Source organism: Podarcis bocagei (assembly GCF_964188305.1).
Source record: "Podarcis bocagei genome assembly, chromosome: 6".
In the NCBI taxonomy this organism is placed as follows: domain Eukaryota; kingdom Metazoa; phylum Chordata; class Lepidosauria; order Squamata; family Lacertidae; genus Podarcis; species Podarcis bocagei.
This window is the reverse complement of record NC_138130.1, coordinates 84229743-84245176: the sequence shown is the minus strand read 5'-3', so window position 1 is coordinate 84245176 and position 15434 is coordinate 84229743. Positions and strand designations below refer to the sequence as shown.

The window sequence follows — 15434 nt, the reverse complement described above, 5'->3', positions numbered from 1 at the left end:
AAACTACTAATATTATTACATTTCTTACTTGCCCTTCACCATTAGGTCCCAAGCGCAGATCACAAAACATTAAAAATACAATTATTAAAGCCAGTTAAAGCAAATTACAGTCAAAAGAATACGGTGGAGCTTAAATTATGTATCTCAAGTGTCAAAGGTCACGGTAAAGAGATGTGTCTTCAGCAAAAAGCTAAGAAGGTTTAATTTCATCTTTTTAAGCCAGAGAACATTTAGTTCTCTTTATAAACACATTTATGGGAAACCTGTGCCTGTCTGCAGATTCTTTGGAGCATTTAAAGCAGAACCTAGACTCTCTTGGTGATAGGCGGTGCCCCCTGCCGGTCTAGTACTCATGCCCCAAAGCCATGCCTCACTGCTCAATACTTCTTCGGTCGCCGCAGCACTTGGCATTTATTTATTTTTATCTGTAAAACTATTTCCATACCAGCGTATCATAAAATAACAGGGCGGTGCACAACGTCAGAATGCAAAACGCCATTTAAAAACCAAGCTGATGATGTTTCATTTGATGCAAACATTATTCTATTTTAAAGCTCATTTCTAGCCCCCATGGGTTTCTAGAAAAATGGTGGGTTCGATTTACACGGCCACTCTGCAACGTCTTATAGCCTTTGGCTTTCTTGGACACAAGAGGCAGGAAGTAGGGGAATGTCTAGAAATAGAATGAGCTGCCAGGGGGATCCAGTGACAGGCCGCTCTGCATTTTCTTCAGTCTTGATACTCAGTGGGACCATTTTTGCCTTACAGGAAGTGCAGCTCGGAACAGAAGTAAAACAGAGTAAGAAATTCCTTTTAACCGATGCTTAAATTCCAAAAGCAGAGATGTCAGGGCTTGGGACTCTCTAGAACAGGAGTCAGCAACCTGAGGCCCATGGGCTGGAAGCAGCCCACGGAGGCCGTTTAACTGGCCCACAAGCCACCCACGAACCGAGCTACCCGCTCAACGAGTCCCCGCATGCTGTGCTAAACCAGCCGGCGCAGGGACTCTCTTCTGCGGCTCTGGAAATCGCTTCTGCGCACGCACAGACGCCAAAAAACACGATTTTCAGAATCTGGGCATGTGCAGAAGCGATTTCCGGCGCTGCACTGCATTGGCCCAGCCCACAGAGGATCTCTGCGGGAGTGATCCAGCCCATGCCCAGTAAGCCTTGCCGACCCCTGCTCTAGAAGCTATACCCCTGGCACAGAAAGGATGCTTAGTACCAGCTGCATATGAGTTGGATACCATTATTTAAGGAGAGAAAAAGAGAAAGGCACTCTATACTTTTTACTTTATATGTTCCTGTGAGGAAACGTGCCATTAAAATATGCCCAGGGGCTGCATCCTGGGGCTTGTCCACATTGGAGTATTGTTGAGCTGTCAATCCACTCCCCCCCCCAATTCAAATTAGACCGTAGCAGTCCACACCCACACGTAATTGGATGTGTATGAGGAGCTGCTTCAATCTTTCCCCATTCATACCAGTAGGAGTTCCCTTTTGTGTTTGCCCCCCCCCTTCTAATTTGTTGGTTCTGTTATGCCGATTAAGTACCAGCAGGGCATGTGGGGAGAGAGATGTGCGAGCACACCTTGTTTTTAAAAAGATTTCCCTGCCCAGGAAGTGTGCAAGAGTGCACAGTCAGGGAATTGTTTTAAATTCTCAGCACACACCTTGGCAGTTTTCTGGTTGGGTGCAAATCTACACTCCTCCTTTAAGGAGCATGCTGTAAATTGTTATGAACATAACCGGAAGTGAAAGCACAGAGGAAGAAGTGAGCATGCAAAGGGAAACAGCAGAAAGTGACGACTGATCCACTCCCAAAACAATGCAACAAATCATCTGTGACCCACAAGTGAAACAGTTTCGTGCCTACTCTCCCTCAACATTCAGATTATTCCTGTATCAAGTAAACCCAAATTTACTGGGAGATTGATGTTGTTTGAGGGTAACGTCATGTGGACTATGCAAATTAAACATGAATGCAAACACACAGCAAACTCCAATGGAGACAAGCCCCAGTGAGTCCTGGGACTCATCTACACAGCTGCAAATAAAACATTTTAAATGTGTTGTGAAGTGCAATATACAAATGTGGCACTAGATGGCGAAAGCGAGCTATGCAAAATTCAATGTATTTTTCAAAATGATTTTTTTAAAAAGCATTTTCACTGTGTGTTTTTAATGTGTGTAGATTCCACCCTGGTTTTGCATCTACAGTGGCAAACCCCACTGGAGATTCTTCTGTTACATTAAAAATAAACAAATAAATCACACCATCACTTAAGCATGTTGCATTTTTTAAAGCAAAATTATGGGCAGCCTATGGAACAAGAATGCAAAGTACAGTAGTACCTCTGGATGTGAACGGGATCCATTCCGGAGCCCCATTCGCATCCTGAAGTGAACGCAACCCAAGTTCACGCGTCTGCAACTCGCAATTCGCCGCATGCGCGTGACGTCATTTTGACTGTATACGCGAGCAGCGAAACCCAGAAGTAACACGCTCCGTTACTTCCGGGTTGCCACAGTGCGCAACCCAAAAATACTCATCCCGAAGCTACTTCTACCCGAGGTATGACTGTATTTCATCTCATTCTGTCAACCATTCTCTTTCAATCCCCAACTCAGCGTGGCAGAGTGAATGCTGTGGCAAAGCACATCAGCATGTGGTAAACAAAACCACAATGTCCACCCCATGGACCATAATGAGGGGGAGTGTTTAACTTGGTTCTTGTATGCCTGTATTTCCACCAATATCACTATCCAATTAATACAGCCTTGAAGCAGAGCCAGCTTGCTCTAATATAATGCTTACCTGATCACACCCTGCATTCACCAGTTCCTGGAGCATCTGCCTATTAACTTCAACCGTTGCAGAAGTGGTGCCCAACTCATTAGCAAAGGGCAGCAAAGAATATCTGATTTCTCGCAGTGCTTTCTGGTAAGGCCCAAACTTGGCAACTGGTCTCATTTGCTGCTGCCTGGCTGCATCTTTCCCTACTGCAATTTTAGGGTCCAGAGAAGTTTCGCCTCCTGGTCCAATGGGCAATCCCTGGCTGGAAGATTTGGTAGGTTGCTTCAAACCTTCCCGGATCTCCTGCAATCTTTGTCTGCTGTTCCCAGAGTAAGTGGTAGCAGGAAAAGTCTTTGGCCTCATGGTTAATCCAGGTTTGTTTCAGCATAAATTCCAACTTCTTTTGCATAAAACCAAAGGGACATTCAACACGGTTCTTCCTGAAGGTATCAGTTTGCTGCAAAACATAATCCCTTGATAGTAGTTCCAACATAAATGGTAAAACTGGGGAGGAGACTGTGTCACACTTCCGTATTCTCTGAAGTCCCCTGGTATGTCTATGACACTACATAAGTCTCAAGGAGCAGGTGCCACTTTCAAGCTTCTTCAGTTCAGAGTTTTCAGAATTTCTGTACACAGAGGGGAACCCTGAAACTTCCATCTCGCTGCTATACAGTATCTGGAAGAAAGCAGAACACAGATATAGTCATGCAGTTCTCTTCTTCTTTATCAAAAGAATTCTTCCCAAGAGTCAGTCTGGTATGTTATTATATTCCACATTGCTGCTTTGCTTGTGAAATGCAAAATGGTGAACAAAGAAAAGATTAAGAGCATGCAGAATATGGAAATATGTCACAATTAAAACTGTCCAGGAAGTTTTATACTAAATCAATCCAACAATAAACAAAACGCTTTCCCCAGAAGCTCTTAAAACTTTTTCCTGAAGAGCACTGGGCGTCTGGGAGATTCAATGAGGAGAGAGTTCTAGAGATTCAACTGTAAGTCACTTTGGGTTGCCCTGGGCAAGATAAAGCCACTAACAAATTTAATGCATAACAAAACAATAATACAGGAAATGAGGTAAAAAAACTGTACTCAGTGAACTGACTGCTAGTTCTGGATCAAGGAGTCAAAATACCCATGCAAGGCTGTGCCATGCAAGTTACTCTTATTTGAATTTAGCAGAGTGCATGGGAATATAAAAATTGGATTTCTCTCATGTATGCTGCTCTGAGCTTTTTGGAGTAACAAATAATAATTGTCAGCATTTGGCAATGACAGGAGAACATCCTGAATGGAATCACTGTGTTTACAAATGCGTGTGCGCGCACACGCACACAATTTACAAGTTTTACTGAGAAACTTTAGAGCCCATCTCTAAGGTCTGCAGACCAACAAAAAAAGCAAGAGGACTGCTGCACAACTGCACTGGAAAAACTGGGCCTCCATGATGACACTCATTTACATGTTGTCCGTAGTGTGTTATCAGAAACACATGTGCACTTGGTAACATCCAACTCATGACGCTCTCGACAACCTGGGCCCCCAATTACCTCACAGGCCCCCTGATTCCTTACACTCCACCCTCAACCACTGAGGCTGTGGAGACATTACCAGTTATTCCACATTCAGTGTCCTCCCACAACCAGTTTTTGAAGCCATATACAAAAGACATAGAGATCCTGTCATTTCTGTTGTACAGTGCCTTGTTACATTTCTTAGGAAAGTGAGGTTTATAAATATCTAAATAACAAACAAATAAATCTAAGAATGATGACTTGTGCCATTTATGAGGAGACTTGGAACAGTCTCTGTCCATTATGGCCAAGAATTTTTATTGGTAAATAGAAACTGATATATTTAACTGAAAAGGCGGCTTCATTTACTTTTGCAGGAATGTGTATGCATTACTGGTGTGTTTGTGTGGATCGTAAAGCATACCATGGATTGTTTTAATAATGAGGATTTTATTATTGTGCCGGGCTTAATGTTCACATCGGTTTGTTGGTACGGTATCGCAAGCCACTCTGGCAGAGTCTTAACTGGAAAAGGGCAGCCTATGCTATTTAAATTGTAATCTTGCCATTAGACATGCTCAAGAATTCCAGTAAACAATTCAGGAGATTTTTCATTGATGCAGTAATTCAGGGTGGCGCAACTATGCCAGCTAAACTGTACCAGCCAAACTCTTGCTGCTTGAGTCAAAAGCAGGTGAAGGGAGGCACAAGGGGGAAACTGCAGAAGAGATGTGCCTGGGGTAATGGCAACGCTAAATCAATTTCTAATCATCTGGGTGGCCACGGAGAGGCCAGGATGCTGAACTAGATGGGACATTGGCTTGATCCAGAAGGCTCCTGCGTTCTTATGGGCTTTGTCCCTGACCCTTCTTACACATAACAGACTGGTGCACATCTCAACACAAATATATTAGCTCATTAAAAAAGCAGTTCTTAGCTCTGTGGGGGAATAAACTACAGTTTCCGGGATTATTTGGGTATGTGCATGTGCTTTAAATGTATGGTTTGTACCTAGCCCGAGTCTCTTTGCTCTTCTGGGGACAAATTAGCTACAAACAATATGTTTCTAGCTTAGTTGGTAGGTCTTAATCTCATGGTTGTGGGTTTGAACCCCACGCTGGGCAAAAGATTCCTGCAATGCAAAGGCTTTGGACCCGGTGGCCCTCATGGTCCCTTTCAACTCTGCAATTCTATGATTCTGCTGTTTCTGAGCTCTCGTACAATTCCCATTCATTTCAACAGCATGCACATATGAGAATTTTCTAAATATTGTGTGCATTATTTACAGTGAGGAACCTTTTTCCCGCTGGATACCCTTCCAGGGCCATATGCCAATGGTACGTGGAGCCAGAGGTTAAGTAAAAAAATAGAACTTGGTGTTGCCCAGCAGGCTCTGCAAGGTTCTGGGGAGAGTTCTGAGGACCAGACAGTGTGGGCTCATTTGATTCCTGAGGTTCCACGCCCCTAAATCCTAAACAAATGTAGATAGAACTTCTACTGCTTTCAAGCAATTGTGTTTAGGATTTAGGTTTTGATCACATTCCTTACCACCGAACTACTTTCTTTATAAAATAGGAAAAAGCAATCTCCAGAAAAGGTGGGGGAGCAGGGAAGAGGGGGAGGAACAGAAGTATATACTGTAGATGAAAACTTGTGCCGAGGACAAGCCTTCCATCAACACAGAGGCAAAACTGGCTATAGCGCACACAGCTGGTGCAAACAGTCCACATTCCTCTGGAGGAGAGCCCAAAACGGCATGATCAGCAGGGTAGGCGTGATAAAACTGTTCGTGGGTTTCTTCATTCTCCAGAGCCACATGCAAACAGACAGTCTTCGAGACGATGCCAACAGAGGCAGGGACCTGCCCCTATACAGAGGGCGATTGTCTATCCCCCATGGCTTGGTATTTTGCATCAGGGTTTTTACCGGCAGCAATGTATTTTCATTTTGTTAGTATTTTAGCTCCAATGAATTTATTTATTTATTTTTACTTCGTGAACAGCTTAGGGCCCGTCCCCCCCCCCCAAAAAAAAATATTTCTCAAAATATTTGGAGAGGATATGGAAAAAGAATCAAGGTGAAAGGGAAAAGAAGATAGAAAAAAGGGACTGAATTAACCCGAAGAGAGTGAAATATTAGGTTTTACTGATGATTTGTTAATTATTTCATATGACTTATATGCTGCATTTGTGATGTTCTGTTACATTTCACTATGCTGCCGTTGTTTATTACTTGTAAGCCGCTTTGGGATTCATCTGAATGGAAAGTAGCACGGAAATAAAATGATTCAAATACCCGCGGTGAATGAAAATAGCGCAGCAACTAGAAACTTAACCCAGATTCAAAATCCAAACCAGAATCCACTGGGGCTTTACTACAGACCAAAAGCAAAGCTCACCACCAAAGAGCAAAGTGTCTCCCCATCAGTTTTTTACATTTACAAGAAGGTGGTAACTTCATCCATTCTTCCTTTGAAAAAGCAAATCAAGAAAAGTATCACTGCTTACATTAAAGTGTGGGTTTTATTAACATGAGATTCTGATCCCCTTGGGGGCCCTCGAATATTTGATTTCTTATTTTTCAAACTGTTTCTCCTATTTGTTTTTTAATATTTCTTTTAAGGCTCATCAGCACAGGTTTTTGGGGGCCTTGTTGAGATATAGGCTGTTCCTTCTCCTTTCCCTGCATGGAACATCCAGGAACTGCAGCTTTACAAAGGAATACTGTACTGATGCAGCTACTGAAATAATGCCATATCACACTCCTGTTATCTTTTCCTGGCCCACAACATTACAGATAGGGGTGCAGTAACCTTCAAGGAACAGGCAAATTCTCCTGCAAAGATTCGTACTTGGGCTAGGATCCCAAAAGGTTGAGATGAGCAAGTGAGGGAACAGTAAACTGTGCAGTTAATCTAAAGAAGAAACAGAAAGGAGAACCATGCATGTGGATGAAACTTTCATTTGTCACTGCAGCCATTGCTTTAGCTTCTGTTTAAAGAGCAGAACGGTTGCGTTTGACAGCGAGAAGAACCTGAAGTTGCAGAGAAGGCACAATTATCTACAACGCATACATATTCCTTGCATCCTAGCTTCAATGTATATATCTCTACAGGCTGTTTCCCACACTCTTGTTTCAGACTGCAGCATTAAAACTGAACCATAAACTTGAGTTCTCACATAACTAGGAATGAGGGAACAAAGCAAAACCTAGACACCAACACTCCATCTGCATCTGTCGTGCGTCATGATCTCCTACATTTTCAATGCAAAAAGGCAACAAATATCAGTGAAACACTGCTAACTGCACTCATGCACTTTATGGCTAACAACGAAAGGGTCACAGTCCTTAAAACAAGGCCTTTGTCCAGAATACAGATCACCTGCCCCTCACTTTTTTGAAAAGCATGTGTGGAGATGTTCGGAGTTGGCAAAACACTGGAACACTTCTCAGAACTGACACAAGCGACAGCATGGTTGTTTCTTGAATGGCAACTGAGTGGAGGCTGCTCCATGTTCTGTGTAAGGAGGCTCACCATGCAATTCTATAGACTTTTGCCATCCCATAGCAAAATGCCTGAAAGTGGGGTTGCAACAGCACGGCAAACGCATGTGCATTTCCAAAGAGATGCCACCTTGCTGCTTGCGTAAATCAGGCCATAGCAGTTTCCAAAGTCAGATTTTCCTGCAGCCAAATTTCTCAGGCACCTCAGAAATACCATAACCCAAGTTTCTAAAAGGAGTGTGCAAAACAAGATTAAGTAATTTTTCTTCCTTCCAAGACCTCTGAGAGTGGGAGTAAAATATGGCTCTGCTTGGGAGAGGAGGCATATTTTGTCCAACTATGATTCCAGATTCACGAGCAGTGAGATGAGACAAAGGGGAAAGTCCCCCTTCCTCTGCCAATAGCTGCAGGGATTTCAAGCACCGGAGAATATGAACAGATTATTCTGGTGCTCTATGCACTTTTACCCAAGCATACATGAGCTATCTGTCAATCTTATTAGTCTAGACGTTAAGCTCTTCAGGGCAGTGACTCTCCCTCAAATTACACATCAAATTGCATGCACTGTCCTTGACACACAAATGAGCTCCAATATCATTTGGGTGTCTCCAAGCTTTAATAACTTATTTGCAGCAGATTAATATTGGGGAACAAAGAGGTAAATCCAGGCGCATGACCTTGGGGTGTGAAATTAAACACTGTGGATAATGTTTTACAATGGCCATAAAACAGACTAGCACTGTTCTGTTTCTTACAACTCAGTGGACGTACTGTTATCGCTAGATTTCTGTGATGTGGAGTTATCACACTTATCAAAGAATTCTGTCTATATGGTTCTATCACACACACGCACCAGCAATGGTCCGCTGGTGAACCATAGAAACGTCCTACCACTTTTTTTGTACTAGCATCTTCTGCTCAAGAACAGCAAAGGTGATAAAAGGGGCAAGAGAAGTACTGCCTGATGCTACAGTATTATTATTATTATTATTATTATTATTATTATTATTATTATTATTATTACACCATCAGCGTACAGCAAACAGAAAGCCAACCAAATAGTGCTATAGAGGAGATAGGCAGTGATAGGTGGGGAATTCAGTCTACCATGCTTGGGAATGAAGCATGGGTTGGTGAGCAATTGCAGCCCATAAAGGGTTCAGTAAGGACTGTCTGCATGGGGAATTCTTCAGTTTCCAGTCCAACGCAAAACTGAAACACGCTGTGTGTAAAGGAAAATTTGCTTGTCTGTGGTAAATGTACAGGTGATGACTAGGACACAGCACAGACAGATTCCATTGTTCTGGTTATGCAGAATAGAAAGAGACTGCTGGTCTTTGTTACCTGTCTGATCCACTTCCCTGGTTTAAAAAGGTGAGGCACATACATACCCCGGTGACTTCATTTCCACATAGTTGGTCTTTTTCAACACCCTCAATCCCCATCTCTATCAATATGCCGTTCAATTGTGCAACACGGCAATGTTTTGCCAGACGAGTTACCCATGACACCAATTGCTCCTACGCTATAGTCACTAGTATGCTAGACATGTGGAATAAGAAGAGGATTACACAATTCTCGTGAGAGCTCAGATGAAAAAGAGAAAGGCAAGAGCCCAGTTGTCCCAGCGTGACCTCAGTATGTACAAACAAATGCAGAATCATGGGCTGAGAGCCATTCCCACATGTCCCTAAAGACATCCCATTTGGCCCAGGATAATCTGCCCATAGATGCAGCATATGCTCTTAACATGGAAACCCTGGAAATATCAGCCATATATGCACCCCAAGCTATGCAACACAACACTGCAAACACAATAAACCTGCAATATAGGAGTGCCGATACAAACTGCAACTGTCAAAAGTTCCTTTATTACAGAACTTCACAGAGCATAATGAATCTCTCTTTTTTAAAGAACAATTCAGCACTGCTTAATATCCCACATAATAACAATTGCTACAATTCTGCAAAACAGCAAAAAAAAATTTGCTGGACAAACTGCTAATTGTGTAACTTTCAAGTTACCGGTACGCAGAAATCTGCATAAAGAACAACTGAAACTGCGGAAGAATTAGCTTTCTTTATGCATTCTCCCTAAGATAGTTATCATGGATTGAGCTTTCCTAGAGAGCCTTCACAAGAGATGAAAATGTTATCAGCAGCATTTTGCTTGTCTGTTTCAAGTGAGAACTCCCAGAGTGCTCTATAAGAATGATAAGAGTCCTCTGAAACTACTAACATCCTTGTAACTTGGGAGAAAAAGTGGTGGTGAAAGATATAAGGAAAGAAAATGATTGTCTGAAAATGCATCTGCCAAAAAGAAATAGACCCAAGCCATCAACTGCTTCCCACCACCCATGTCTCCATGGCTAGTCACCTGACCTGATGAAGCTAGGTCCCCCCTCAACTTCTAGCACACACTGATGTCTCGCTCTCAAAAATCTGCAAAGGAACCTCTTCTCTGGTCCTCTCTCCTGCTAACTAATGTGGGATGGAAAGTAAAAGGCTGTCAATTTTAAAGCCAAATTTCTCACAGCAATATCGGATTTACATCTAGATTACTGTGGTAGAAACTGTAGCAATAAAATGTCATTTGTGAAAATGTTCTAAGAATGTAAGAAGAGCGCCACTGGCTCAGACCAAAGGCGCATCTAGCCCTGCATTTTGCTCTCCCAATATCCAACCAGTTGCCCATAGGAACCCACAAGCAGGACATAAGCACAACAGCACTCTTGCTTGTGACCTCTAGCAATTGGTATTTGGAAGCATCCACAGTCACTATGACTAATAGCCACTGAGAGCCTTATAGTGCATGAATATGCCTCATCTTCTAAAGTCATCCAAATTGCTGGCCATTCATACATCTGGTTATAGCATTTTCTACGGCTCAGTTATATGCTGTGTGAGGAACTGCTTCCTTTGGGGCTATCCTGAATTTCCCCTCACCCTTCAGCTTCACTGGATGACGGGGGTGGGGAGTTCTAATATTATGAGGTAGGGGGAAAAGATATTTTGGCATCTGGCAGACCCCCTAAATGACAAAGGGCCCCCTCCCCACCCAGGAATGGGTGAGGGAAGATCTCCATCAGCAAAAGGAGGGGATAGATGGACATGGCGATGTGCTTCCGCTGTAGACCATGCCACCTGAGGCGACTGCCTCACCTGGTGCGCCCACCCCAAAGAAAAACATCTCTATCCATTTTTTCCCAAACCATGCACAAGATTCTCCTGTGAAGGCCCAGGAGCAGTGAAAACATTGGAGATCTGCTTTGGCGCTGAAAGCGAGCCCCAACCTTTTCCCGCTTCAAACTTCAGCCCCAGTCGCGCCCCTCAAGCCCACACTGAGGAGAGGTTGCAGGGCGCTTGTCCAAGACAGAGGGGCCGGCGTTGGGAAAGCAAGGAAGGTCCTGCGGCTGGGCTCAGCTGTCACACGGTCACCAATATCTACTCCAAAGCGGGTGAGGAGAAGCCGGGAAGGCGAGGCCCGGGCATAAGGGATGGGCGACGGAGGTAACCGCTCCAAGATTTTCCCCGGCCCAGAACTGGGACTCGAGCAAGCGGCCAAGGCGCCACTCCCCTCCGCGCAGCGCCGTCCGACTTTCAAGGGCTGGGGGAAAAGTTTGCTGGTTTCTTCCGGCCAGGGAGCCGCGAGAGGCCTCGAGCGAAAACAGAGGGAGCGCCGCGCTGTAGCAGAGGGCGAGCGCGACAGCGGCCGGGCGCACACAGGCTCACGGCGACTCCCACCCCGCGCCCGTGCAAAGGCCTCTCTGGAAAGGCTTCAAGTGGAATCGCAATCCTCCCCCTCTTTCCTCCCCGCTTCCACAGCCCACGGGAGGTGTGGCGCTGGGCAAGAGGAAGAAGCGAAGGTCGCTCGGCCGCTCCAGAAGCCGGGAGGTTGCAATCCCGAGCACGCCACCGGGTTCTGGAGCGCCAAGCCCCGCGGAACTTCCGAGGAATCGCGCACAGGACCGGGCAGGAAAGCCCCGTCTCTTGTCCCTTCCATGCCACATCCTCAAAAAAACAATAAAATAACCACGCTCTTGCGCGCCGCTCCGCATGGCTTAATCCGAAATAATAATTATAATGAAACCCGGACGCGCGCGGTGAATTAGAAATTGCCCTGTTCTACACCGAAAGGACACAACAAAATCCCACATTTGATTTGATTTTTTTTAAGGAGCGGACGCGCACACGCCCCTCCCCGTGGGGCTGCGTAAAGGCTGCCTTGGACCTTAAGATTTGCCACGGGTTAAAATATTGCCCATCTTGTTCCGCATCTCTCCCGACCGTCCCTTTATCACGGAAGAAGCCCCATTCGCGTGCAACACGCCGCCGTCGGCTCAACTCCCCGAGCCACCTCTCCCTGTACGAGCTAACTATACACACGCGAACGGGCTTACCTGGGCGTGTAAACGCTCCCATAGGGGACCGTGTGGAAACGCTTACGGGGCAACTGGCTCCACCAGCGGTTGACACCACGGCCAGTTCAGCCCCTAAATCCAGATACAAGGGCACGTCAAGTAATCCAGAACACGCTCGCTCTTCCTCTTCTGCATGCTGCGCAACACCCTCTAAAAACGTTAAGTTTTAGCCGACGAGGCCCCCTGGTCAGTAACTAGCGCTCCACTTAGCAAAGCAAAAGGGAACCGGCGGGCCAGAATCCCAACCCTCCCTCGGCTTGCCAGCAAATCCTGTTGCCACAGATACCACTTTCTCCACCCCAGCCTTGAAAACGGGAAGATGCTTTCGCGTGCCGCCGTCCTCCGTCGAGCCCCCGAGGTCTGGGCTCACAGGGCTCCCTTCTCACAACCGCATCTTCGCCCAGCCCTGGCTTTGCTGGCTTGCCAAGCCCCCCACCCCGCACGGCCCGTGTCCTTAGCACACGCCGTCGAGTAGGCGGCCACTTTCCGCTTCTTGGCCAAAGCAGCTGCCCTCCGCCGCTCCCTCTGAGGAACTCTCCCGCTCTCCTTCCAAGAAGAGCCGCTCTCCTCCGCCTATTGCCCAGCTCCCTCCCGGCCTCTTACCCTTCCCGGAATAAATCGCGTCGCGTGGATGCCTTTTTCTTTTAAAGAGCAACTTCAGGATTCCCCGGGGAAAGCCGCCCCCTCTAAAATCCCTGCGCAACTGTTCGCAAAAATCCCCTTTAAAGAAAGAAGAAAAGGAGCCAGAAAGCTGCGAAGTAACGACGAGCGGGGCGGGAGGGGCAGGTGGAAGGGCTCAGCCTGCGCCACCAGGGGGAAGCCCCCTTGCCCCACCCCTCCAACAACCCCCTTACCGTCTTGGTCGAGCGGGAAGGGGGATCCCCGCACGCAGCCCCCTCCCTCTCTCGGTGCCCGCGGGAGAATCAGGGAGCCGCCGCCGTGACTCCTCTCCGCTGCCTCCTGCCGCTGCCTCGACTGCTGCCGCCGCCCCCAGCGCCCCGCTCCGTCTCCATTCTTCCCTTTCCCCCTTTCGGGCTCCGAATGCGGCGGCGGCCGGGCACAGTTGGGACATTCGCTACATTGTTAGCATTCCACTCGTGCCACGTGACCCGGGCTCCGGCGTCATTCCGCCTCCCTCCCCTTCAGCATTCCAGCGGGGGAAGAAAAGGGGCGGGGCGGGGCCCTGCTCGTCAAGCGCGGGATGGGCGGGGCCCCGCTGGACGTCCCGCGCCTCGGCTGCCGCGCTCTTGTTCGCACGATCCCGGCTGCGCTGATAAATAGCGCGTTAAAGAAGCGGCTTGGGACCTGTTGCGGGTCTGCTTGGGTCGCGAGTCGTTATTAAGTCATGTTGGTTACCGGGATAACAGTGGTAATAATAATTGTTGCTGTTTTGCAAAGTTTTTTTAAAATAAAAATTAACTCCATTTTATAATGATGGATATAGAATTGCAGAGTTGGAAGGGACCGCGATCTCGCTGCAGTGCAGGACTCGTTTCCCCTGCGGAAAGAAACAGAGAGGATAGTTAAAACAACATGAAAAATAAAAGATGAAAAACAACACAATAGGCGCATAGAATCAGTAGTTGCACGTGAGTTAAACTATCAAAGTCCAAGTAAAGGCAATCAACCTTATCAGATCACCAACTATTGTTCCAGATTTGCCAGGCTTGTGAGGAGAGTTGTCTTGAAAATGATGGTTCCACTGTATATATCCCCAAAGGAATGCCAAATCGTATAAAAAGTGGCTGTAGGTTCTGGTCCTTGCCAAAACCTCAAATTATTTTCTCCATAATAGCTATATTCCAGAGTGAGCAGTACCAAGCATCCAGTGTAAGATTTGGGACTGTTTTCCATTGCGTTGCAATGACTATTCATATTTAAGACCAATTCTTTTGACAATACAGTATATATTTACATTGGTATCATCAAAAATATTCAGAAACATTAATGTTGCTTACCAGTACAGTGGTACCTCGGGTTAAGTACTTAATTCATTCTGGAGGTCTGTTCTTAACCTGAAACTGTTCTTAACCTGAAGCACCACTTTAGTTAATGGGGCCTCCCGCTGCTGCCATACCGCCGCCGCACAATTTCTGTTCTCATCCTGAAGCAAAGTTCTTAACCCGAGGTACTATTTCTGGGTTAGCAGAGTCTGTAACCTGAAGTGTATGTAACCTGAAGCGTATGTAACCCGAGGTACCACAGTATAATTATTAAGGTTGCAATTCCAGGAAAGAGGGAAGCTGCCTTATTCTGGGTCAGATCAATGGTCATAGTACAGCTCAGTATCATTTTTTAGCAGTGGCTACAACCCCCATCATCCTTGATCATTGGCTTTGCTGGCTGGAGCTGATGGGAGCTGGGATCCAATAGCTGGAGGGAAACAGGTTCCCCATCACTGAACTAAGACATACATAGCATGGAGCTTACCCATAGACTGCCGGATTGTATTATCGTCCCTCACTGTGTGTAAATACAACAAAGTCATACCCAGAGTAAAGCTTAAGTCTGTTGATTTCAATGGGCCTATTCTGGGTTTGACATTGTTGGATACAACCCTACAGCCCTAATACTTATAATATAGATATTCCAAACTGCCTAAATATTCCAAACTGCCATGTTCCATAAAAAAGTGACTCCACAAACAGAATATGTTTGGTATTTCAACTGTGCTGCCAGTTACATAAGTATTCATTTTAAACTTCAAGTGGTGTCAATGAAAATACCGTATTTTTCGCTCTATAAGACGCACCAGACCACAAGACGCACCTAGTTTTTGGAGGAGGAAAACAAGAAAAAAATAATTCTGAATCTCAAAAGCCAGAACATCAAGAGGGATCGCTGCGCAGTGAAAGCAGCAATCCCTCTTGCTTTCTGGCTTCTGGGATAGCTGCGCAGCCTGCATTCGCTCCATAAGACGCACACACAATTCCCCTTACTTTTTAGGAGGGAAAAAGTGAGTCTTATAGAGCAAAAAATACGGTAATTTATTAAGGAATTGAAAGGAAACCCCATCTTGGAAGAGAGCAAGAAAACCATTAGGTTCTCAGAAAATTCCAGGGCTGAAAGAATGTGGTGGGGTGAAGCAGTTCATTTTGTAATGATCAAATACCTGCAATTTAAGCAATGCTGCACATCTTCATTTTTCAAATTATTGCAGCAATTAACCCACGAAGCATGGCAATGTGCTTGCTTA

The 15434-nt window shown here is 45.7% G+C and overlaps 1 protein-coding gene across 2 annotated transcripts in view; it reads right to left on the bottom strand.

Moving 5' to 3' along the window:
• LATS2 (large tumor suppressor kinase 2) overlaps positions 1 to 13321 on the bottom strand; it is a 50476-nt gene extending 37155 nt beyond the window's left edge. Inside the window, exons 1-2 of one of the 2 annotated variants that reach the window (XM_081197893.1) lie at positions 13093 to 13321; positions 2818 to 3475 (exon numbers count right to left, since the gene is read on the bottom strand). In XM_081197893.1, the coding sequence (XP_081054019.1) occupies positions 2818 to 3159 (342 nt within the window). In that variant the 5' untranslated portion in view covers positions 3160 to 3475; positions 13093 to 13321. Of the gene's footprint in view, positions 1 to 2817; positions 3476 to 12217; positions 12536 to 13092 lie in introns of those variants that run through there. The other variant, XM_081197894.1, reaches the window with a different exon arrangement.
• Positions 13322 to 15434: the final 2113 nt, after the last annotated feature.